At 36.1% G+C, this 23563-nt stretch overlaps 2 protein-coding genes across 5 annotated transcripts in view; both read right to left on the bottom strand.

The window, feature by feature from the left end:
• The window catches only part of LOC144979600 (protein-associating with the carboxyl-terminal domain of ezrin-like), a 28066-nt gene extending 22021 nt beyond the window's left edge, over positions 1 to 6045 (bottom strand). Inside the window, exons 1-3 of one of the 2 annotated variants that reach the window (XM_078926366.1) lie at positions 5820 to 6045; positions 1632 to 1901; positions 736 to 927 (exon numbers count right to left, since the gene is read on the bottom strand). In XM_078926366.1, the coding sequence (XP_078782492.1) occupies positions 736 to 927; positions 1632 to 1808 (369 nt within the window). In that variant the 5' untranslated portion in view covers positions 1809 to 1901; positions 5820 to 6045. The remainder of the gene's footprint in view (positions 1 to 735; positions 928 to 1631; positions 1902 to 5819) is intronic. The other variant, XM_078926365.1, reaches the window with a different exon arrangement.
• Positions 6046 to 11004: 4959 nt separating this feature from the next.
• LOC144979599 (mitochondrial inner membrane m-AAA protease component paraplegin-like) overlaps positions 11005 to 23563 on the bottom strand; it is a 30541-nt gene continuing 17982 nt past the window's right edge. For all 3 annotated transcript variants that reach the window (XM_078926362.1, XM_078926364.1, XM_078926363.1), the window contains 10 exons: positions 22879 to 22984; positions 22058 to 22184; positions 20548 to 20710; positions 19179 to 19289; positions 17707 to 17822; positions 16444 to 16527; positions 15015 to 15087; positions 13025 to 13182; positions 12085 to 12162; positions 11005 to 11508 (listed from right to left, as the gene is read on the bottom strand). In XM_078926362.1, coding sequence (XP_078782488.1) covers positions 11329 to 11508; positions 12085 to 12162; positions 13025 to 13182; positions 15015 to 15087; positions 16444 to 16527; positions 17707 to 17822; positions 19179 to 19289; positions 20548 to 20710; positions 22058 to 22184; positions 22879 to 22984 — 1196 coding nt within the window. In that variant the 3' untranslated portion in view covers positions 11005 to 11328. The remainder of the gene's footprint in view (positions 11509 to 12084; positions 12163 to 13024; positions 13183 to 15014; positions 15088 to 16443; positions 16528 to 17706; positions 17823 to 19178; positions 19290 to 20547; positions 20711 to 22057; positions 22185 to 22878; positions 22985 to 23563) is intronic.

The following is a 23563-nucleotide window of genomic DNA, read 5'->3' as shown; positions in this document are numbered from 1 at the left end:
ACTGGCAATACAACTTCTAACTGCTCAAAACAACTAGCGAATATGCCACTCATGACCATGATCATGGCCATGAACGTGACGATGGCAGTCAATGACACTGACAAGGGATAAAAGTAAATTCTATTGTCCACATCTCTGTGATGACTATGATGAACAGTAAGACCACACACTCAAATGGCTGTTGCGATAGACACTAACAGGGAATACAGGTAAATTCTATAGTTCACATCTCTGTGATGAACAGTACGACCACACATTAGGTTGACCATCCTGTTAGACTAATTTGCATTTTATGAACCATAGTTTTAAAGGATTAAAGACTATGAAAAATCTCTTTTATGGGGATGCTCAATGTCAAATTTCGTCCCCAATAAGTGACGGGCCATCCCAATTAAGCGGCTGGGAATTGGAAAAATATAGAAAAAATTCCATTCCCAGGGAATCTTCCCAATAAAGCGGTGTCCCCAATACTGGCTTGGACTGTACTACTGATTACATAATATTGAATTCTAATAAATCTTTATTCTCTCTTTTTTTTTCAATACGTTTTCATTCTGTTGATCCCACTTGAACAAGAAAGTAGGAAGATGAGGTCCAAAACATTGAGGAAGTTTTGGTCCTATTTTCCACAAGGAGAGCTGTCAGTAAGTAAGTTTAAGTCCAAATTGAGCGACCAATATTTCCCAACATAAACACAATTTGTTTTACTGAAAATGTCAACTATTCTTCTCTTACTTTTGAATGTAGAAAGTCCAAGGCCTGAAGGATATCCCAAACTCCTCCAACCAGTTCATGTGATGTGAGGCCAACATCTTGTACAACACAAAGTAGTGGTGACACAGGCTCTGTGGCAAGCCAGAAACCATCTGACGCCATCCCACATCCCAGGTATCTAACTATGTTTGGATGTCGCAATCCCTTCAACATCTGAAATGGAAATAAAATAAATAAACCTTTTTTTAAAAACCTGGCTGAATCCCTTCCAAAAGAGACACATATAACATTTGAACAAAAGAGCAAAAAGTTGCTTGATGATCCGATCTACCTTAGGATGTGTAAAAAGAAAGGAGCAGGAGGCAAAAGACTTATTTTTGATATTCAAGGGATGTAAAACTTCTGGTTCATTTGATATATTTTTCATCAAGCCAGTCCCATTAAAAGCAAAATATTTTGTCAGACAAGGGCTGGTTCTATCTGACAGTGTGTTTCTTTCAACTGATGTCATATTCCAGACTCATCCACAACATAGTGGTTGTGCAGGGATAGGTTCTACACCTCCTTCCCCCCCCCCCCCCCCCCCCCCCTTCCCAACATCTTTATTTCTCAATTTCATCACCAATTTTTTTTCACTCTCAAACACTTTACTGCATCATATAAACAACTCCCTGTAAATAATGCAAGCAAGCACCACAATATCTTGTCTCCTTGACTTTATTTAATGTTTATTTTCCTGAACATAATCCCATTTGTTCCGATATGTAAAAAACAAAACAAAAAATTGTTCTGACAAAAGGATTATCTACTATGTCAACAACAAGTTGTCTTCTCTTATTTATTGAAGCCCGTATTTGATTTAGTTTGGATTTGAAGCTTCAGGAAGCATATTTTCAACATTAAATGTGAATGTTTACCTTTGCAGCCTTTTGAAGTAGGCTGCTGTCTTTTTTGTCAGAATTTCTAGGCTGAAAAACCACTCCTTCCATACCATCTTTCTTGGTAACTGGGGTGATATCCCAAAGCACTCCATTGGGACAAGGTAGTTTATCTCCCCAATCGCAGCCTTCTAGAACACTGTTTTCTGCACCCATTCTGCTCTGAATTTTATTTCAGTTTCAGTAAACCTAGTTACTCTGTTTCCAAATTCTCGAGTTTATTAAACCAGTCACATTGCAATCTCCTACCTGTAAAATGAAGAGACAAAAAAGGCATAGCTTGACTTTGTATTATATGAGTATTGTGCGGCTATGTGGTCTTTTGGTGTGACACTCGCTTTCGGATCGGAAAGTTCCTGGGATCAAGCTTCGCTCGGCACATAATTGAGTCCTTGGAAAAGACTTTTTACTCACATTTTCTAACCATACTCAGGTGTAAAATGAGTACCTGGCCATCAACAGGCATCCTGTCTCATTCTAATACAACTTCTATATGTTATGTGTTGCTGTTGGGACCATTTGTAAAGCGCTTTGAGCACATTTAGTGGATATTGCGCTATATATAACAGCTCAGGTTTTTTATTCAATCACAAAGTAGACAAAAACATCAAAATAAGAAAATCCTTGACTTAATGACTGAATCCAGTCTGTGAAGGCATTTAAATAATAGTACAAAAAATAATAAATAAATAAATCTCAATTATACCCTTTTGGTTTTTGACGAAAACTTGATTTTACTATACCATAATAGGAAAAAAATTATGAAGCATCCCAATTATCCTCTGTAAAAAAAATGTAGGTTCAAAAAAATATTTTGTCCCTGAACGCATCCAGCAGACCTGTCAACCTTCCCAGAATGAAAAGCTATGAGTCTAAAAAGTGTGATTTTTTAGCAAAAAAGTGTATCTTGTCCGCATGCGTGGAAAAAAAAGTGTGCACTAAACAAAAATTTATATAAAATCTAACACCAAACCCAAATCAAAATAAATTCTGATCTTCATCATTCAAAAACTCATGCACCAATCTCTAGTAATTACAAAATTTTTGGTTTATTGAGAAACTAAAACTTAATAACCATTTTAAATTAGTATAAAGCTCAGAAATTGCAATATCTAAGGAAACTGCTTTCGAAACACTCAAAGAAATGAGCTAAAGAACCCAAACACGTTGGTAGTACTGATGCTTGTGTCAGTGGAAGAAGTGGTGGTTGTAGCGATGGTGGTGGTGGTAGAAGTGATGTGGTGGTGGTTGTGCGGTTATAGCGGTTGTAGAAGTGGTGATGTCATGATGGTGATAGTAAGATGATGTGGGGATGATGATGCTGATGTACCAAATGAAGTTGTGATGGTGATATTCAGTGGCGTGGGGCCATTGGATCGAATGGTGCCAGGCACCACACCAATCTTTTAAAAATCATTAACGGCATAATTTAATTAAAAATAAAACTGAGAAATTTTAACTCCACTGTCTTTCACCAACTCGCCAACAACATACTGCCTTTTTAGTCTCCACTCTATTCAAGATTCCGAATCACGCACTGCGCCGACTCGTGTGTTGGTGACATCACTGCGCGAATTAGTGACTGAATCAACACCGTGGTGCAAAGCAATCCGAGCTCCAGTTAATGCTCTATCCATTAGTATAGCTACAGCTGATTGAGCGAGAAACTGGGTCGAATTATACTATCTTCAAATAGTGGAAAACCCCTCGACATGTGCCAGGATCTGAGAGCTCCACCGTTGGACAGTGGGGATGCGCCAATGATGCACCATTTACGTCATAATTAGGGTAACTTCGGCCATCCAAAATATTACATGAACTGTCAAAAACACTGATCATTGTCAAGTTTATTTGTAAGCAGCAAAGAAAAACAACATAAAACTTAAAAATCTGACATATCAAAATCCCCCTCCCCCCACCTCTTTTTCACGATTATTGAATAAAGTAATTCTTTGCAACACGAAGCATTGTGGACGAATTTACCAACATTTTTCTTGCTTGTAGTGCCGAGTTGATGGTTACATGTGTATGAGTGTTTATTTGTGTCTGTGTGTGTATGTGTGTGTGCATGTGTATTTGTGTCAGTCAGAGAAAGATAGCGAAGATTGTCAACAGTTATACTTTGGTGTGTTTTTTGATTTCTTAAGTACTTAAGTGGAGTGATTTTTGGTGTGTTTTTTGATTTCTTAAGTACTTAAGTGGAGTGATTTTTTCTTTGTGATGCTTTAAGATCTGAATCTACCTTTTATTTGTGCAATCATTAATCGTATTCCACTGATTTCCATTATTTGAGATACACTTTGAAGTTTTGTTTTGTTAAACAATGAATTGCAATGAATCAAGTTGACTCTTTACTTCACCGACCGTTTGGGAGATCGACACTAGATGACAAATTAGACATAAAAAGGCTAGTTACTCACCAACCAACTGATTTTGAATTAACACAGGTGTGAAAATCTCGAAAACGCTCTTTTTCAGTGACATGGTATAACAGACATGAATGGCTCACAGTTCGTTGAGAGAAAAAAAAAACGTTTCTTTTGTTTTTAATGTCTACTTTTTACAGATACAACAAACACTGACAAATAATAGACATCTATAGGCTATAGTGACCTTAACCATTTCCATCGTATTTCTTGACCTCCTGAACGTTGTTTTAGCACCCTTAAAAGAGTGAAAAATTTCTTGCGAAATTCAATGAAACAGGAGCGGTTAAATTCGTAGATGATTCTATCAATTCACAAAGCTGAAATAGATGCCATTCCAGATTTCAATAAACAAATTATAAAAAGATTTGCAGAGATGAAACATCGCCGTGCAGATTTTCTTTACAAGTACTAAAAGTAAGTAATTTCTGTCATAGGTTGTTTTTGTTTTTTTTTCTCTTTTGATTTACATTTATCACATATTGATTGCATTATCTACCAAATCCAATCCTTTAAATGGTTGACAAAGAATAATTACAAATACTTTTTCACGCAGGACTTGTATCTCAGTGTTGTGGCTTGTTGTTTTCATGAATTATTTGTATTTGTGAGTTTTGTACACTCGTAGAATAGTAGAAACCATCGACCCTCCCCCCACCCTTCCAAAAAAGAGAGTTTTTAACATGTGCTCTCTCCTCTTAATCGTGTTCCCTGTTTAAGAATTCGTGTTCACTGTTTAAGAATTTTTTTTCTTCTTCTAATCATGGCACCATCACATGCCGTCAATACGCCACGCCGCTGGTGATATTTTATCTGCCAGCCTAGTAAATCAGTTTTGAGATTAAAATATTTGGGACAGTGGGCTTCAATTCAATAGATGACACTTTGCAACAGTGGCAAGATATTTTCCATATATGTTATCTAATGATCCACCCTCTCTCTCTCACTCTTTTTTTTTTTTTTTTTCTTTGAGCATTCACTTACTACTACTACTTACTCCTCCTCCTCATGCTACTACAACTACCAGTAGTACTACTACTATTACTACAACAACCACTACTCCTTCTACTACTACATACTACTAATTCTATTACTTTTGGTCAAATAATGGGAAATTCACAAGTATTGTGTGTTCTGCTTTGTTGTTCTTCCCAGCTGTGTTTTTAGTTATTGTTATTGTTGTAAACTAAACTGTTTTATTATGTCCTGAAGTGGAAGCACTGTGGTGTGTTATTTCTTCTTGTCTTTGTTTGTGATGTTATGTCGGGCAAAAAATCTATGTCAGCTATATATTTTCCTCTTTCAGCATCTTGATTCAATAGCCAATAATCGTTGACTCCCTTAACTTTACTTTAACTTCGTGAAAGTTGTATTCATAATCTCGCCTACCGGCTCGGGATTTATTCCCAACTTACAATAAGTTACAAACATGCCTTTTAATTATTTTCCTCGTGAACGAGATGGAAAATATCTATTCACCACAGCAGCGTTCAAACATTATAACTGAAGCAAAAATGTTTAATTATTTTGATAATTTCAGTTAATTTTCGTTTTCTTGACAAATGCAAATGAAATGCAATTCAATTCATAATTCATGTGGGATCACCGATGTGTTTTTTTCCGGATTCATTGCCATGACTTAAAAGCTTCACATTTTATAATCTTGCATCGTCAAGGTAGAAGAGGCATTCAATCAGCCAATTATAAACGTTATTGAGATTAAGTTATTCAACAAACATACATCATATACAATATAGGCGAGCCTGACTGGTTAATCGTAACAAGACTTCACAATCAGTCACAATTTGTTGTCGTAGCCAAACACACATCAAACCGGATATGCCAAGGAGGAGGAGGAGGTAAACAATGGGGAATGTCGAATACGTGGGTTAAAATTTCAGTTCAACTAAAATGCTTATATGTATGGGGTCGTATCATATTAACTTTTTTTTTCTTCTAGAAGTTATATGACAAAAACAACATATATCTAACACGCAAATAAGTGTCATAGTCAATAATCGTGGAACAATTTAAAACTTGGGCTTTTATATAGCGCAATATCCACTAAACATGCTCAAAGCGCTCTGCAAGGGGTCTCTGGCCGACAGCAAAACTTAACATGGAGAAGGAGACCTGACGCCTGTTAGGTGATGTTACAATTTTTTCCCTATAGAGACAGCGCTTTTAACGGCCAAGTACTCATTTTACACCTGACTACGTGAGAGAATGTGAGTGAAAAGCCGTTTCCAAAGACTCAACTATGCGCTGAGCGAGGCTCGAACCCAGGACCTCCCGATCCGAAATTGAGTGTCATCCAACAAGACCACATTCCCTATCAACATTCGTTTGACATGTCCAATTTTATACATTGGGGTTTTTAAAACATTATTCGATACACTCCAGCACGGTTTCCTCGGGACATGCAAAAACGTTCGAGGAAACCGTGTCTTGCCATAAAGACTTGATGGGGAAAGCGCGGAGAGAGAGAGAGAGAGAGAGAGAGAGAGAGAGAGAGAGAGAGAGAGAGAGAGAGAGAGAGAGAGAGAATGCTGCTCAGCAGTATGGACTTGGCAATGGACCCGAAAGATATCTATCGTGTATCATCGCGTTAAGTGACCTTCAACAAGCCATCTTTCCCTAGCTCAGTTTGCGGCTCCTGGGTTATTCCAGTTTTCCTTTAGAATAGAACCTAAGACACATTTCCACTGGAGGATGAAAAAAAAAAGAAGAAACTTTATTATTTATTTACTTTTTTTTGAAGTATTGAGGGATGCATGGCGTCTTGCAAGCTGTTGGTCAGTGTGTGTGTGTGTGTGTGTGTGTGTGTGTGTGTGTATGTGTGTGTGTGGAAAGGGGGGGAGGTGCTCTATCACAACGTTCATCTACCGTCGAAGCCAACCATTTGCAAAGCATGGCGCGTGGCATTGAAAATTAGAACGAATAGTCTTCAACAGTCGTAACGTCACTTCCTTCCTAATGACGCATGGTAACTTAGTAACACTGGCTCTAAACTATCGGAACAATGGCGGATGCCCGTATGAAATATTTCTCCGGTGAGCATAAAAGCGATTCCAGAGGGGAAAAAAACACATAAATTTGATCATGTTTTGACTTTTACACATTCTGATCACAAGGCATATGAAAAGGGAATGAAAAGTTCTAGCCAGCATGAAGAATAAAAAGTAATGATTTTCTTTGTTTAGAACTAAGATGGCCGCCGTTGCCAGGCGGCGTGACATCAGGCTACTGAATCCTATTGCGAAATGATAAGAATAAGAGAGAGGAGTGTCGTTAGGCGAAACGGCGATGGAGTGTGTGAGTGGTTGACACACTTGCAGTGCAGATAGATTGATACACATGAAAAACACATATTATGTAACTGCAGGGTGCGTAACTGTCAATGTCACAGTAAATCACCAGTGTTCGAAAGCACCGGGCGCATAAAAACAATCCTTTAATTGATCAAAAAATGTTTTACGATGGTTGGGTGATATTAGTTCGAGAAATCCGTGTTCGAGATAAATATTAGTTCGAGGAAGGAATGGAACGATAACAAAGAATAATAATGAAAAAATTCGGGAAATTCGAATGAGTTCGAGGAAACCGTGCTGGAAAGCATACAAATTGCAAACAATATCCGTGGTACATTACAGTGGAACCCATGTAAAAGATGTCAGGGTATAACAGGGACCCTGTTATAGCAGGTGTTGTTAAAATCCCACACTTTTTCTCTCTCGCTGACTTTATTAAAACTTACCGGCTATAGCAATGACTTTTAAGAGCATAATCGGTTATAAAATGAATGCCGAAACTAAACCTAAGTAACATCTCCAAATACAATATATTAGCACCCAAGTGAACAGACAGTTAGCCCCCATGGGCTCGGGTAAGCCTGCAGCTCAAGGCTAGGCTTAGGCCGCGTGTCCACCGACACGAAAACGATCCATAAACAACACGTCTTTTTGTGCGGTAGGCAAAATCTGGTCGGACCATTTTCTGTCGGTTTATTAGCTAAATATAGTTGTACACGTTATAGCAGCAGTGGTAGAGGTGGTGGTAGAAGTAGTATTAGTAGTAGTAGTAGTAGTAGTAGTAGTAGTAGTAGTAGTAGTAGTAGTAGTAGTAGTAGTAGTAATAGTAAAAAAAAACTTGAGCTTTTATATAGCGCATTGTCAAATAAATGTGCTCAAAGTGCTTTATAAAGGGTCCCTGACCGACAGCAACACGTAACAAGTAGAACGAGACATGACGCCTGTTAGGAACATTACAATTTATTTTGTTCGGACGGAGACAACGCTGTTAACGGCCAGGTACTCACTTTATACCTGAGTACGGTGAGTAAAGAGCCTTTTCCAAGGACTTGACTATATAAGGCTTGAACCCAGGACTTTCCGATCCAAAAGTGAGTGCCATACCACTAGACCACATAGCCGCACTGTAGTGGTAGTAGTAGTAGTAGTAGAGGAGGAGGAGGAGAATAGTAGTAGTAGTAATTATAGTATAGTAGTAGTAGTATAAGTAGTGGTAGTAGCAGCAACAGCAGTAGTACTACTACTACTACTACTACTAGTAGAAGTAGTAGTAGTAGTAGTAGTAGTAGTAGTAGTAGTAGTAGTAGTAGTAGTAGTAGTAGTAGTAGTAGTAACATAAGTAATGGCAATAATAATAATAATAATAATAATAATAATAATAATAATAATGCTGAAAACTTATATAGCACTATAACTCCGAGACACCAGACTCTAAGCGCTTAAATTACAAATTACTTAGGCTGAAACATAATCATTTACACATACAAGCACACACACACACACACACACACACACACACACAACACAACACAAACCAAACCTATCTTGCTTCTCATACCATCTACTAAAATCGAAACAGATATGTTTTAAGCGAACGTTTAAAAATAGATAAAGATTCTTTTTCAAGAATGCTCTGCGGTAAGGCGTTCCAAATAGAGGGTCCGAAATGAGAAAAGGATCTCATTCCAGCATTTTTCCGAATTCGAGGGACAACTAGTTTTGAGGAATCACTGGCCGAACGTAAGGGGCAGGGTTTTGAATATCTTTCAATTAGTTCTGAAAGGTAGGAAGGGGCAGTACCTTCAAGACAACGATACACTAAAACACAAGCTTTGAATTTAATCCTTTTCTCAACAGGCAGCCAATGCAGGTCATGAAGTAGAGGTCTGGCAGAGTCGCACCTACGCTTCATGAATACTAGTCTGGCAGCGCTGTTTTGGACAATCTGAAGACGTCTCAGATTGTATTGCGAAACGCCAAACAACAGAGCATTACAATAATCCAATTTCGATAGTACGAGGGACACAACCAAGGTGCTTGGTCACATCCTCAGATACGAACCGTCTAATGGAAGCAATCTTTTTTAGTTGGAATATAGTGGCAAAAATAATAATAATAATAATAATAATAATAATAATAATAATAATAATAATAATAATAATAATAATAATAATAACAATAATAATAAAAAGTAGTCTTTCAGAGCCATTCGGCCCATGGAGCCAGAGTTAATCCCGGTTTCTATAGCGTGAAACAGACAATAGCAATTGCTTGCTATCTTTGTATAGGATGCTAGTCCATCGCAAAGTACTTTCCACCAAATCTAACAGACTCAGCTCCCATTCACTACTGGGTGGACAGGGGAGGGGGTGGGGGGTCAGAAAGACAATAATAATAATAATAATAATGATGATGATGATGATGATGATGATGATGATAATAATAATAATAATAGTTGTAGAAGTAGTAGTAGTGGAGGTGGTAGTAATGGTTGTGGTTGTAGTAGTGGTAGCAGTGGTGTTAGTAGGAGGAGGAGGAGGAAGAATAAGTAGTTGTATTAGTAGTAGTAGTAGTAGTAGTAGTAGTAGTAGTAGTAGTAGTAGTAGTAGTAGTAGTAGTAGTAGTAGTAGTAGTAGTGGTAGTAGTAGTAGTAGTAGTAATAGTAGTAGTAGTAGTAATAGTAGTAGTAGTGGTTGTAGTAGAAGTATGAAATTGAGCTTTTATATATCTCAATATCCACTAAACATGCTCAAAGAGCTTTTAAAAGAGTCCCTGATCAACAACAACATGTAACATGTAGAAGGAGACATGACATTTGTTAGGCGATAGTACAATTTTTTTCCGACAGAGACAACAGTGTTAACGGCCAGGTACTCATTTGACACCTCAGTACGGTGAGAGAATGTGAGTAAAAAGCCTTTTACAAGGACTCAACTATGTGCCGAGCGAGGATAGAACCCAGGACTTTCCAATCCGAAAGCGAGTGTCATACCACATGAGTACATTACCGCACAATGTTAATCGTAGTAGTGGTAGGAGAAGGAGGAGGAGTAGCAACAGCATTAGTAGTAGTAGGAGGAGGAGGAGTAAAAGCAGCAGTAGTAGTGATTTTTGGTGGTGGTGGTGATGAGATATAACCTAACAATAGATTCAGACCTCAAGAAATGAATGAAACTTACAAAAAACAAAAACAAAAATTGAACTCTGCATCTTGGCATTGAAACAAAGCATGCAAATACGGTCACGGCCATTGTAGGAATGGAAAGAGGCAATTTATTGCTTTGCCTCTGCGCAGATATTTGACTTTCTGTTGTGCACACAATCAAGCCTTATATGCCTCTTGGCACTGACAGCCATTAGGTTACACAGTTAAAGGTTGTGCACATAAAATCTCCTTGTCACAGTAATGTAGATAAGTTGACGAGGAAGAATACAAAGATTAGGTAAATCTGTTGCATCACGGATTAAGATACCACAAGATCCTTACAAATGAAAAGGATAGAATTCCTTTGTCAATTCAATTGGGCTTTGTTTTTTTTTGTTCCACTTTCACAGATACAAAAAAAAAAAATAAATGAAGTTACAAACAAATAAACTGGAATAACATACGACAAGTCAATGAAAATCAATTTAATCAGATGCTTGTCAGGTCATTATAAAAACCCGAACTTTTATATCGCACAATATTCACTAAAATCTCTCAAAGTGAATAAACAATCAAACAATTTTTTCACACTTTTCATGTCCTACAGAATCAAACAATATAATCAGTATAAGTAAATTGTCAGTAAGTCCCTTATGATTTGGACTGCAACACATTTCATGACACTAGAAAGTACATTGAACAGCTGTTAATGGAGCATAATGTCTTCAGTTCAATAAATACAAATGACTTATGACTAATAAATAATATCCTTCGGATAATTCACTAGCTGAAGCCTATTTTCGTTTTTGACGTGAAGGCTTCTTTGGTAGCCTGTCACTGTCTTGTGTGTCTGACTCCATTCCTCTCCATCCCTCTGGCTCTATCTTGTTCTTTGTCCCATAAGGCGGTGCTCCAATCAAAGCTGCTATATCGTCGTAATCTAAAACTTCTTTCTCCAATAAGGTAGTTGCCAGCTGTTGATAAATTGATAAAACAGAGATTATTTTAATATCTAGAGAGACTTTCCCATTTAATTTACTATATATAATGGTATCAACATCTGGTCAACCAATTTTCTCAGCTAAAGTCTTTGTCAGATCATTTTAACGTCAGCATCTTTAATATGGAAGATGTTTTTTTTCCATTAAATATCCAATCAAGTTGAACAAAAAAGTCTTTTGAATTGAAATTTTATGCTGACCTGACCTCAGGGTTCAATTGGCTTCAGACTGGAAAACTCTCGAAAAAAATTAATTTTATGGATTATTGATATTGACAAATCAAATATTACGTTATATTTTCCACTGCTCAAAATCTTCTTTGAGTTGCCATCTTTAAAAAAAAAAACCAATAAAAAACAACGTCTTGTTATTACACCCTGTTCAATTTTGTTAAGGGGTTGATTTGTCACTTTTCTGTGTAAATAAGCTGAGCCTGACCCATATTCATTCTATACCAATCCTATCACTACAAAAGTCAGGAGAAAAAGGGCCCTGATGCAGCCCTGGTGGTAAAATGAGACAGCAAAGACAACATTGGGAAGGACCAACCTTGTTGAGTTTATCTCTGTTTTCTTGTAACACAGTCTGGGTGTGGAGGAATGCCTTGGCCACAAGACTACGAGCTTCCTGTTAAAGGAAAAATATCATTTGTGTTTGTCAATTCAATACACCACATATAAGATCGATGAGAGAGAGAGAGAGAGAGAGAGAGAGAGAGAGAGAGAGAGAGAGAGAGAGAGAGAGAGAGAGAGAGAGAGAGAGGGAGAGAGAGAGAGGGAGAGAGAGAGAGAGGGGGGAGAGAGAGAGGGAGAGAGAGAGAGGGAGAGAGAGAGAATGGGAGAGAGAGAGAGAGAGAGAGAGAGAGAGAGAGAGAGAGAGAGAGAGGGGGGGGGGGAGGGAGGGAGAGAGATAGAGAGAGATAGAGAGATTTTCTTCTTTTTTTTCCGCCTTTTTTTTATTGGTAGTATCATTTAGTAAAAACCATTAGTAGCATTTTACACACAAACACACAAACAAGCACACACACACACACACACACACACACACAAACACACACTCACACACACACAGACTGGAAAGCTCTCGAAAAAAATTAATTTTATGGATTATTGATATATATTTAAGAGTAATTCCACAGATTGAGCTTGTTCGTATCAGACATAAAGTGCAAACCACAAACTCAAAAAGGTTGGACAGATCAAGTCAGTTACCATATTCAATGTTTTGTTAAATGAAATTCAATGTGTCATTACAAATATCTCTATAAACAAAACACTTATAACAACACATTGCACCCACTCATATATATATATTCTGTGTAAATTGTCACACTGATGTACACAACGTTGGGGCCGGAATGTTTATATAATTGTCACCCTCCCACTCACTGACCATACTCAATATTGCTTGACTTTTGTTATGAGAGGAAACACTATACCACAGAACCACCACCACCGCCATGCAACCGATATGATTTCCAGCAACCCACCTCATCCATGATCTGGGCTAGCCTCTGACTGTAAGGTCTTTGACCTTGTTGCTCCTTCTCAGAAGGGAAAGACAAATGGCCGACTCGTGCATTCATTCCATAAGACCTGATTTGGTCGTACGCCATCTGAGTCACACGGTTAAGGTCGTCATGGGCACCTGGGAATTGAAAAGTATAGAGAAATAAAGTCAGGGGTAATACACAATGATTACTTCTCAAATAGGCAATGTTAGTGAGACAAGACAATACTTTATGTGACTATAATTATTCATGAGTAATGAAATGCATTAAATGTGAGAAAGATGCAGTTGCCTATTTTTTGTGTGATGCGCTATGGAGTATGTTAAAGTAGTCCTTCAAGGCCATTTTGCCCAAGGAGCCAGAGTTTATCCCGGTTTCAATTGTGGGTAATGGACAATAGCAATGGCTTGCTACCCTTTGGATAGGATTCTAGTCTATCGCAAAGGACTTTCCACCAAATCTAACAGACACTGCTGGGTGGACAGGGGGGTCAGAAAAAAATCTGGACTACACCCGGGATTGATTTTGGTCCCTTTGTGTGTGCAGTGAGTGCTCTACCGTTTATTCTTTTTGTTTTGTTTGGTTCATGTTATTATTGGTTTTAGTTTGGTTTAAACTCATGCATTTTAACAGCGATTGCAAAAAGTCATTCAATGCCATGTCGAAAAAAAAATGAAACAACAATGGGACACAAAACAAAAGGAAGTTGAACAGATTCAGAGTTCAGTAGCTGTGAACCTTGTGTCACATGTGCGTAAGAAAAAGACAAATGGGGAACCCCTACGCAATAGTAGATCTGAGAGACAATCTACTCCAATACACAGCCTTAGATCTATCAAAGTCAACGTCATGGACACCAAGAGGGAGACACTAAGATGATTCCTAACACTTATACACACTTACTTAAAAAGATTTACAGGAAAAAAACACACGCTCATATCCATCTGTCTATATCAAAACAAAAGATCTCAGGATATAGTCTGGGCAAAACCTCGTAATTTCATTCTAAGACAATGACAGAAGACCACAGAGGAGGAGGATGAGGAGGAGGAGGAGGAGGATTAGTTTCTTTCAGTTGGCTCTACATATGAGAAGTCTTCATTCATTTATTCTCTTTCCATCAATATGCATGGCAGTTTGTTTATATTTTGATCATAAGAATAAGAGAAAGCCATTAAAATCTAAAAAATTATTTCTAGGAAAATAAAATAAATAAAATCTATGCTCAATTTTCAGAAGTAAACAGCATAGGCTCATGCATCTTTTACTCAATCTATTTCATGACAAAATTCTATATAGAAACTAAATACGCAAATTACAAATTACTTCCTGAACATTCCAACATTTCAATAAATTCCAATGGACAAGACATATATGTAAGAAAGGCAAATTTTATCCAATGATTTCTCAACATCAAGCTGCCCGAATCAGTTAAAAAGAACGCAATAAAATGAATACTGAATTGTGGTTATTCAGTCTGGGATCCCCATCATAAAAATGAGAACTAAAAACTCACTAACACATCAAGCTCTCTAAAATCAATTAAAGATAAATCCCAAAGAACACTCAATAGAAAAATATTGAAAAATAACAGAAGAATGCATGGAGATATGTATTCCAAATGATTCTTCATTCATATGTGGTAAAACAGATGCACATATGAAACAATTACGATAGTTACAATAGCGAAGTACAGGCTAGAAGGAGGATGGTTGTGTGTGTGTGTGGAGGGGGAGGGGTGGGGGGTGGGGGTGGGTGAGAAATAAACTTAACTGGACCTTAGGCTAACACTAAGCCCTTTGGGTGAGGGTCAGGTACTCCACCCTCAGTCATCGTGACCAACCCCCACCTCCTGATAAATCTATTCAACAATAAAAGCCATCTCAAAGAAAATTAAGGAAGATGAGGGAGATGTAAATTTGAAAAAGGGAAAAGACAAGGTAGCAATTTCCGAAAACTAAAGACTCACCAGATGACACATGATTGAAAACAAGACTCTCTGCAGCTCGGCCACCCAAAGCCATACACATCCTCTCAAAAAGCTGTCAAGCAAAGGAAATAAGGAATTGTTTTACTAAAATAATTCTGAACATCATCAAAGTCGGAAGAAAAGTTGGTGATTTCATATTTGACTAACATCTTTATTAAATCCTTTCTCAAACCTACCAATCTACAACACTTGTGAGTTTCTTCATATTTGACCCTAGAACAAGGCACATTTTTTCTATTTTCTAGAGAAAATAATAATCATATTTTGATTCCAAGAAGCATGATAAAATAGCTATTTTATCAATAAATGCGGATGCGAGAAAAAAAATGGAAAAGTTTGGAAGCCTGCAAGTCTAAAATTTTACCATAATCAAAGCCATTTATTGAAATATTTGTACATAATTTCCCTTGAAGATATAATAAACACACCGCAAAAATCGAAGATTGTGGATGTAATTCTCAAATTTTGATGTCATATATCAATCCCTTATTTTGCTTTATGACTGTTCTGTGGCATTTTCTCCTGTGACCCAATCGGTTTTCTACTGTCTTGAATAGTAAGTCAATCCCAAGCATTTTGAATTGGCTTTTTAAACTCTGCTTCTGTGTAAAATGTTGTACCACCTTTAAAAAGCATCAATGACCAAAAGATGTAGTTCATTGAATTCAAGTCAGGGTTTATTGGAGGTTGTTTATCTTTGGACAGAAAATCATGTAAAATTTCTAAAAAGAAAATTTGAGTCTTTATCCCGATTGGTCACCTGTTTTTCAACCAGGCAGGTACCTCCTCACATTAGTAAGACTACTGCTAAAACAAGATGCATATTTGGAAAGTTTTGATAAATCGTGATTTTTGAATGACTTTGGTACAACCAGCATAGTTTCTTAAACAATAAAGCATTTTTATTAAACTTAGAAAGTTATAATTTAAAGTTTTGGTCTTGTTGATTGTAAATTTTTGAATATTTAATAATATTATTATTATTATTATATTATTATTATTATTATTATTATTATTATTATTATTATTATTATTATTATTATTATTATTATTATTATTTCTACCTCCGTGTTGAAATAGAGTCTTAATTTTGTCCATTTTTTTTCTCACACCTTATACATAGAGAAATAAGGTATTCGTGTAATTCCATCACTCAAAGCGTATGCTGATACTAACATTAAACTGCATCACTCCTCATCCTATAAATACTTCAAAAAAACAAGAGAACCAAATTCCAGTACCTGATGCAATTTTTTACTTTATTAATTCATATTTTCATGTTATTGCAGATTTTTATATAGTTGCATATTTTTGGACAAATTTTTCATTAAAAAATTTCATGCTGGTTGGCAAGCCTGCTTTTTTAGATCACCCCCCTCATCATCATCATTATATTACTTTACTTTACCTGTTCTTGTGAATAAAGGCGTTGATCAGATGGCATATACTGTGTGAATCCCAAACGACTGTTGGTTCTAGGAAGGATGGAAATCTGAAAACAACATTAGACATCAGGATATAAATATATATAATATATACAATTTGTATTGACACATCTCTCTCATCTCATGTAGTTCCATATCTGAAGCAGACGTCGGAGGTCATCTTCCGCCAAGCTGATCTATCTCTTGCCAATTCTATTAAAGCAGCGCCACCTTTCTCAGCTTCATCTGTCCAAGTTCTTATCCCTTTCAAATACGTTATTCTTTGTCTTCCTCTTATTCTTTTTCCATTCATCTTTCCAGTCAAGGCGAGTATTTCCAAACCAGGGTGGCGGATAATGTGTCCTAAAAATTCCATTTGGCGTTTGATGATTTTTGTTATCAGTGATCTTTTTCTGTTTGCCATTTCTAAAATTTCTTCATTTCTTTTCCTTTCCATCCATGACACCCTCATCATTCTTCTGTAAAACCACATCTCTATGAGGTGTATTTCAGGAAAAAGAAAAAACAAACATTGTTGATAACATTTAAAAATCAACAATGAACCTTTAAATCATACTTTCTTTCATTTATGTTTTCTAAATTAAAACCGCAGACCTGGTGTGACCAAGAGAGCAGCTATAGTGATTTGAACCAAACCTAAAAACAGTATGATGTTGGGGTGAACCTGTCACTTTAACTTCAATTTTACGCTAAACTTTTAAAACAATTGAATAAATTCTTCATTGAAGAGAATTTTGTTTCAAAGACGGCAATAAGCAATGAAACAAAACAAATTTAAAACATATAATTGAGATTATTTAAAGATTTGGAATATTGAAGATGGATTTCCCAAAATAGAGGCAAATGGAGGGCTTTCACCAAAGAGATAAGAAAACTAAATGGCGCTGTGATGTCTGACGACTTCAGTTAAGCTGAAGAATGGTGATGAGCACTATCGTTTGTTGACAAGTAACAAAGAAAAAATGACTTTCCAAACCTGTCGACTTTATTGAGCTCATTAAGCATTTTTTTGGTTCATATGGTTTTCATTGCCCGATAAAAAAAACAAAACAAACCTATATTTATGTACCACATTTCCCCCAAAGCTTATGCCAAATTTAGTCCATATTTTATCCTTTCCCTCAGGCCATATGGAACTAAATTCTTACAATATCTGTCACTACCTATAGCTAGATATTAATTCAAACGTGAATTGAGAGTACAATTCCCCATCAGTGGCGACTCACCCGTAACAAAGCATCCGTGTGTTCCAGCATCCATCCTACCAGTGCATGGCCCGACTCGTGATATGCCACCACTTTCTTCTCAGCTGGAGAAACCTGACTGGTTTTCTTTTCCACACCTGTCGATTGCAAAACCATGATGCATTAACTTAGTTTATACATTCATATCATGTGTTAAAGATCATTTAGAACCAATGACACTTGAATGACCTGAGTATTTCTTCATAATATATCAATTCAACTACAGGCTGCATGTCAAGTAATTGAACTTATATTGCACCAGGAGCCTTTCATTGAAAAGCGCTGAATTTAACTTTTCATTCTCTTCTATTCAATTTCAATAGTTGACCTTTTTTGTGTATCAAAAGACTAATTATGAAAGTGCAAGCTGTTTTCTTGTACCCAATAATTTGGTGGAGAGAGAGGTAATACTGAATTGCCACCCACATCAACCACTAAAATAAATATTATATGTTTTCAAAAATTTAGGTCAATTTACTACTATCCTTCCACATAAAAAAAAATAAAAAAATTTTAAATGTATAATAATTGCAAAATTCCCACTTAGTATTCACTAAATCAACAGAGACTTATCAACCAAGCAGGGATAAAGGAAGCTTGAAATTCCTGTGACAGCAATCTGCATTGCTACACAGAGGAACATCTAGGTTGGGACAATAACCTCTATCTTTTCCACATCGATTTTTTATTCTTCTTACAAACCTTCTGAATAAGTATATTTTGCTCGAAGTGTATCAAAATATGAAAAAATGATACTGGTTAGCAAGCCTGGTAATGCTGTATCAAATGCTCTTCCACATGGGCCTATTACACGCATCAATATTTACCTGGGCACACCGTGGTATTATAAGTGACAATGAAAATAAGCAATAATATTGCAATATATGTATATATATGGATAATCTGTCGATGTGCTTGCAATTACACGCTACGATTTTGACACGCATTGTCTAAAGTAAAGTCTAGAAAACAGAAGGAAAGAAAATGGTAGATGAGTCACTCCATGATTTAGCTCTGTGTGTTGTGGTGAAGGAATCCGTAAAAGAAAACACTAGACTGATAGATGGATAGATGAATTGATGAATGGATTAAAGGATGATTTTGGAGAATGGAAAAATAAACTTTAAATTATGTAACTCTTTAACTATGTGTTTTTCATGTATTTTTACATGAGGGCAAATGTTTTTGGGGCCGCTGAATCCAATAGTATTATCTAAAATATTGAGAGAAAAAATAATTCTAAAGATGTATATGAGTTGTGACCAGTGACCAGTTGTGCCACAACAGGTATCAAATGTCACTACATCACACCATGGGAAAAGGGCCACTGTATACATCTTTGATAAAAAGGAAGAACCAGCTGCTGCAAACTACAGAAAAATACTGATGGATGAGTAAAAAAGGTAATCCATGGATTTTTTTACTTCGCAACAAATAGATCAAAATGTCCTCACCAGCAATGACTCTCTCAACTGCATATTCAAAATCTTTTTTGTCAATGACTTTGTTGGAATCCCTTGCTGCATGTATAGCTGCCTCATTACAAATATTGTTTATGTCTGCACCTGTCAGAAACAAAACACAAACAATTAAAACTTTAAAATGAAAAGAAAAAAAGGTTATGGTTTAAATCAATACCTGAAACCACACTGAAATGCAGCATTTAAAGTCAGAATGTGTAAGTACAAAAACTTATTTCCTAGCAAATATTTCAGATCAGCCTTTGTACATATTAAATCAGAATATATATTTCTTTCTTTAAGCTAAAATTGCCAATATTTGGATTTTCCCCTCCAGATTTTGATATTTAAGCAAAAATGTGAGAGATCGTCTCAAAAAGTATTGTGTCAAAATGAATCAGATGTAAAAAAAAAAAAGTGAGATTAAAGTAAAAAATGGTCAGAAATATTTTTTGACCATTTAATTTTGTCACTTGCGAAACGATATCCAATGTACTTAATGAAACATGCAAAATTAACTCGTTTCATATTTTTGACTATGAATTCGGTTTTTAGCATATAAATCACCCTGACATAATACTGTTTTGAGGCAATGGGTCGCACATTTTCAAGGAAAATAGTATCATTTTGTAGGAAATTTTTATCAGGACCAAATTGAACTCCACTACATCGATTTTCAAGTGCATTAAGGGTGAAGTCATGCATTGTGGGCTGGTACAAATTTTTATCCTAGATCTCTGAATTTTTGCTTAAATTATATTAAAGTGACAAATTAGGGAACAGGCACCGGTGTAAGATAAAAAAACAAGAAAAGGCCTGTATGAAACAGTGACAGACAAAGCAGAAAGAAAAATACAAGAAAACTAACATCTCCCAAAAAATCAGCCTGAGTCCTGGGGACTTATCTTATATTTTATTTTACTTTCTGCTTTGTCTGGTACTGTTTCATATACACATTTTCCGGGTTTCCCTGAATTATATGAAATATTTGTTGGTTGTCTGTGGCAGATTTTGAAAAAAAAACCCCAGAAAATCTAGGTGCAAATAATTGATGGTGCAAGGTACATATACATATTTATTTGCAGGTCTGATAACCGAATGCAATTATGGGCAAAATGTAATGTTTCAGTGAACAACTAAAACAGTTAAAATGGTAATATCTATCTGAGTGTAGCATGAAGCATTTCCATTTTAACTGTTTGACAATGGTTGAAGAAGGGTTTTGAGCTCAAAATAAATAATTTTAATATTTTGTTCTTTTTTTAAAGCTGTTATAATATATTAGTCCACTTTTCTGGCAGCTTCGTATTCACTTTACCCTTCATGTTTGTATATCTAATAAGAAAAAGAAATGACAACTTACCACTCATACCAGGAGTGAGTTTGGACAAAGGTTTGGCATAGACAGAGGCAGGTTTAGCTAGCTTGAGTTTGTTCAAATACACCATAAAAATCTCTTCTCTTTCTTGTAGGGTAGGCAAATCAATCATGACGTGTCGGTCAAACCGGCCTGGCCGAAGCAGGGCCTGTCAATGTACAAAATGGATACCGTGGAATGGGGTGACTATGGCAAGTTTGGATGACTTTGACTTAGACCAGCCCCCGAATGTGTCTCTCCAGATTGAAAATTATTAAACAAATATGGTAAAACGTACATCATTTGATAGATTTCACCCTTCCCCACTTTAGGAATAGAACATTGGACAGGCTATTTCAATGTCAATATATATATATATATATATATATATATATATATATATATATATATATATATATATATATATATATATATATATATATAATATCTCTCTCTCTCTCTCTGTGGCATATCACTTGGACGTAGACTCCCACACAGTCCTTCGGAAGAAGTCTCTGTCTTGTGCCCATTGTATATATTTATATATCATATAAAGATGTTTTAAAAAACTGGTCTAAAGACCTTGAACCCTGTGACAGGATTTAGCTTGTGTTGGGAGTCTAAAATGGCACTGTGACAGAGACAGATGTCAGGGCGACCTAGGCGCTGAAAAGTGGTCAGGTAGTAAAAATGACCAGGAAAGTGAAATTTTATGTTTCGGTCACTTTTAACGAATGTTTATTGTCTCCAATAACAAATAAATAATCAATCCAAGTTTCATATTTTGAACAATGAAATCAACTTTAGCACAAATCACATTGAAGTAACACGGGTTTGGGGAGTTGAGTCTCCCAGTCTAAAGACACTTTTTTGCATACATATATGGTATATATTGACATTGAAATAGCTTGTCCGATGTTCTTTTTCTAAAGAGTAGGGAAGGGCTAAATCTATCAAATGATGTACATTTTGCCATATTTGTTTAATAATTTTGTGTCGGGGTGGACACATTTGGGGGTTGGTCTTCCATGATAGTAGTTTGTGATCAATCATGACTCAAGTAATATATTTATGTTTTGTTTTTTGTTGTTGGCTGAACAAGGGTTTTGATCCTGAAATGTTCAGTGTTTGGTAATTTGCTCTTTTATGAAGCTGTTAAATTCATTTTTGTTTATTACTTGTGCTTACCAATGCTGTATTTATTCTTCCAGCAAATCATTTCATACAAAATAGCTTACTTTGCTGATTCTCTCTTTTCAACCACTTTTAAAATACTAGTTACTGCTTACAGACAGGTACACATTCACACCAAGTTGAGAGGGGTAAAATGTTAAAATGGGGCTTACCCAAAGGACACAATGCTGCAGCTGAAGGCGTGGCTTTTTTTTTTTTTGGTCTATTTTTTTTCTCAAATCATCATCACCTATCCAATCACTGACAATGCTAAATACGACTTGATTCTGTTAGAAATCTAGACACTGTATTACTAAGTTATCCAAGCCATGTGATAACATACTTTATCCAGGATATCTGCCCTGTTGGTGGCCGCTATCAAGATGACTCCTTCCTGTGTTCCAATCCCATCCATCTCTACCAACAACTGGTTCAATGTGTGCTCATCTTCACCACCAGCACTGGCTGATCTGGGAAACACGATAAACCAATGAAAAGAAAATTAAAAAAAAAAAATCGTTTCATTCATAAGTCAACGCACCACAATAATAGAACACAATATGTGTTTCTTTCTTAAAAAAAAACAAACAAAAACAAGAAAAGTCCAAAGAACTGAATTTTTTTTTATAGAGCAAGAGAGAGATAGATAGATAGATAGATAGATAGATAGAGAGAGAGAGAGAGAGAGAGAGAGAGAGAGAGAGAGAGAGAGAGAGAGAGAGAGAGAGAGAGAGAGAGAGAGAGAGTAGTTTAATTGTTGGGGCTTTACTTCTAATTAGGAGGAATTTATTATAATAATTATCTTTTTAAATTGAACTGTAACTATACTACCACTTGACCTTCTTACAAATAGACTCATTTACCACTCCCCCACCCCTTTCCTTTTTGACCATCAATTGCCTTGTCTCCCTGTTGACATCAGGCCAATTTGTCTAGACTTACACCATAAAAATGTGAGTGTTACCAAACTTCATGCAACTGACCACAGGTGTCAAAATATGACACAAGAGATGATGGTGATTATTTTTCACGGATCCACCAATTGACTTGAGCTTTGACACGGCAAAATCAGTGGAAAATTTCTGAGAAAATCCCAAAATCCTGGAATTCCGCAAATCCGCGGAAGATTATCATCACTGTGAGTGAAATAAAGATCTTACTAACCCTCCTCTACTTCTTCCAATGGCATCAATTTCATCAATGTAGATAATGCATGGAGCTCTGGCCCTGGCCTCTTTAAACAAACTGCGAACTCTAGCAGCTCCGACCCCTGGTCAAGGAAAAATAAAACAAGAGTATTTGAAGAAGGATAAGCAAGACGGCAACAAACTTGATATCACTGCTTTTAAAAAACCCTTTTATAAGATATTATTCCCTCCTCCTCTGCCTCCACCCCTAATCCCCTCTTTGAAAAAAAACAAAAAAATCTAATATTTAGAAGAGCTGTCAACCCGTCACCAGTAAACATCAGGATTTTACTTGTATTTATTCTAACCTGATTTGTTAAAATAATAAAACATTATAAAAGAACTTCTAACAATCTCTCTTATTACATAATTAACATTACTTAATCATAATAATAATCTCATACAACAGATATAATTACGTAACCCTAAAAACAAGTAATGCTTAAAAGGATATTTTATAGGACATTGACAAATTCTAGTAAGTTTTGAAATATTTATAAATACCTTAAAAGTTGTTAGTGGGGCATATTTTACACCGATAAAATAAAATCTTAGATTTTAGAATACTTAGGTTGACATCGGGTTTGCTTAAAAATCCATATTGGAATACAAATGAAACGCATTTTAAAGTGCAAGTTGTGGTATTAGTCATTCATATTAAT

The sequence above is a fragment of the Berghia stephanieae genome, chromosome 9, assembly GCF_034508935.2.
Source record: "Berghia stephanieae isolate SIO BIC M18660-M18661 chromosome 9, UCSD_Bste_1.3, whole genome shotgun sequence".
Lineage (NCBI taxonomy): Eukaryota > Metazoa > Mollusca > Gastropoda > Nudibranchia > Aeolidiidae > Berghia > Berghia stephanieae.
Note: the sequence above shows the minus strand (reverse complement) of the source record. Positions and strands in the feature narration are given on the sequence as shown.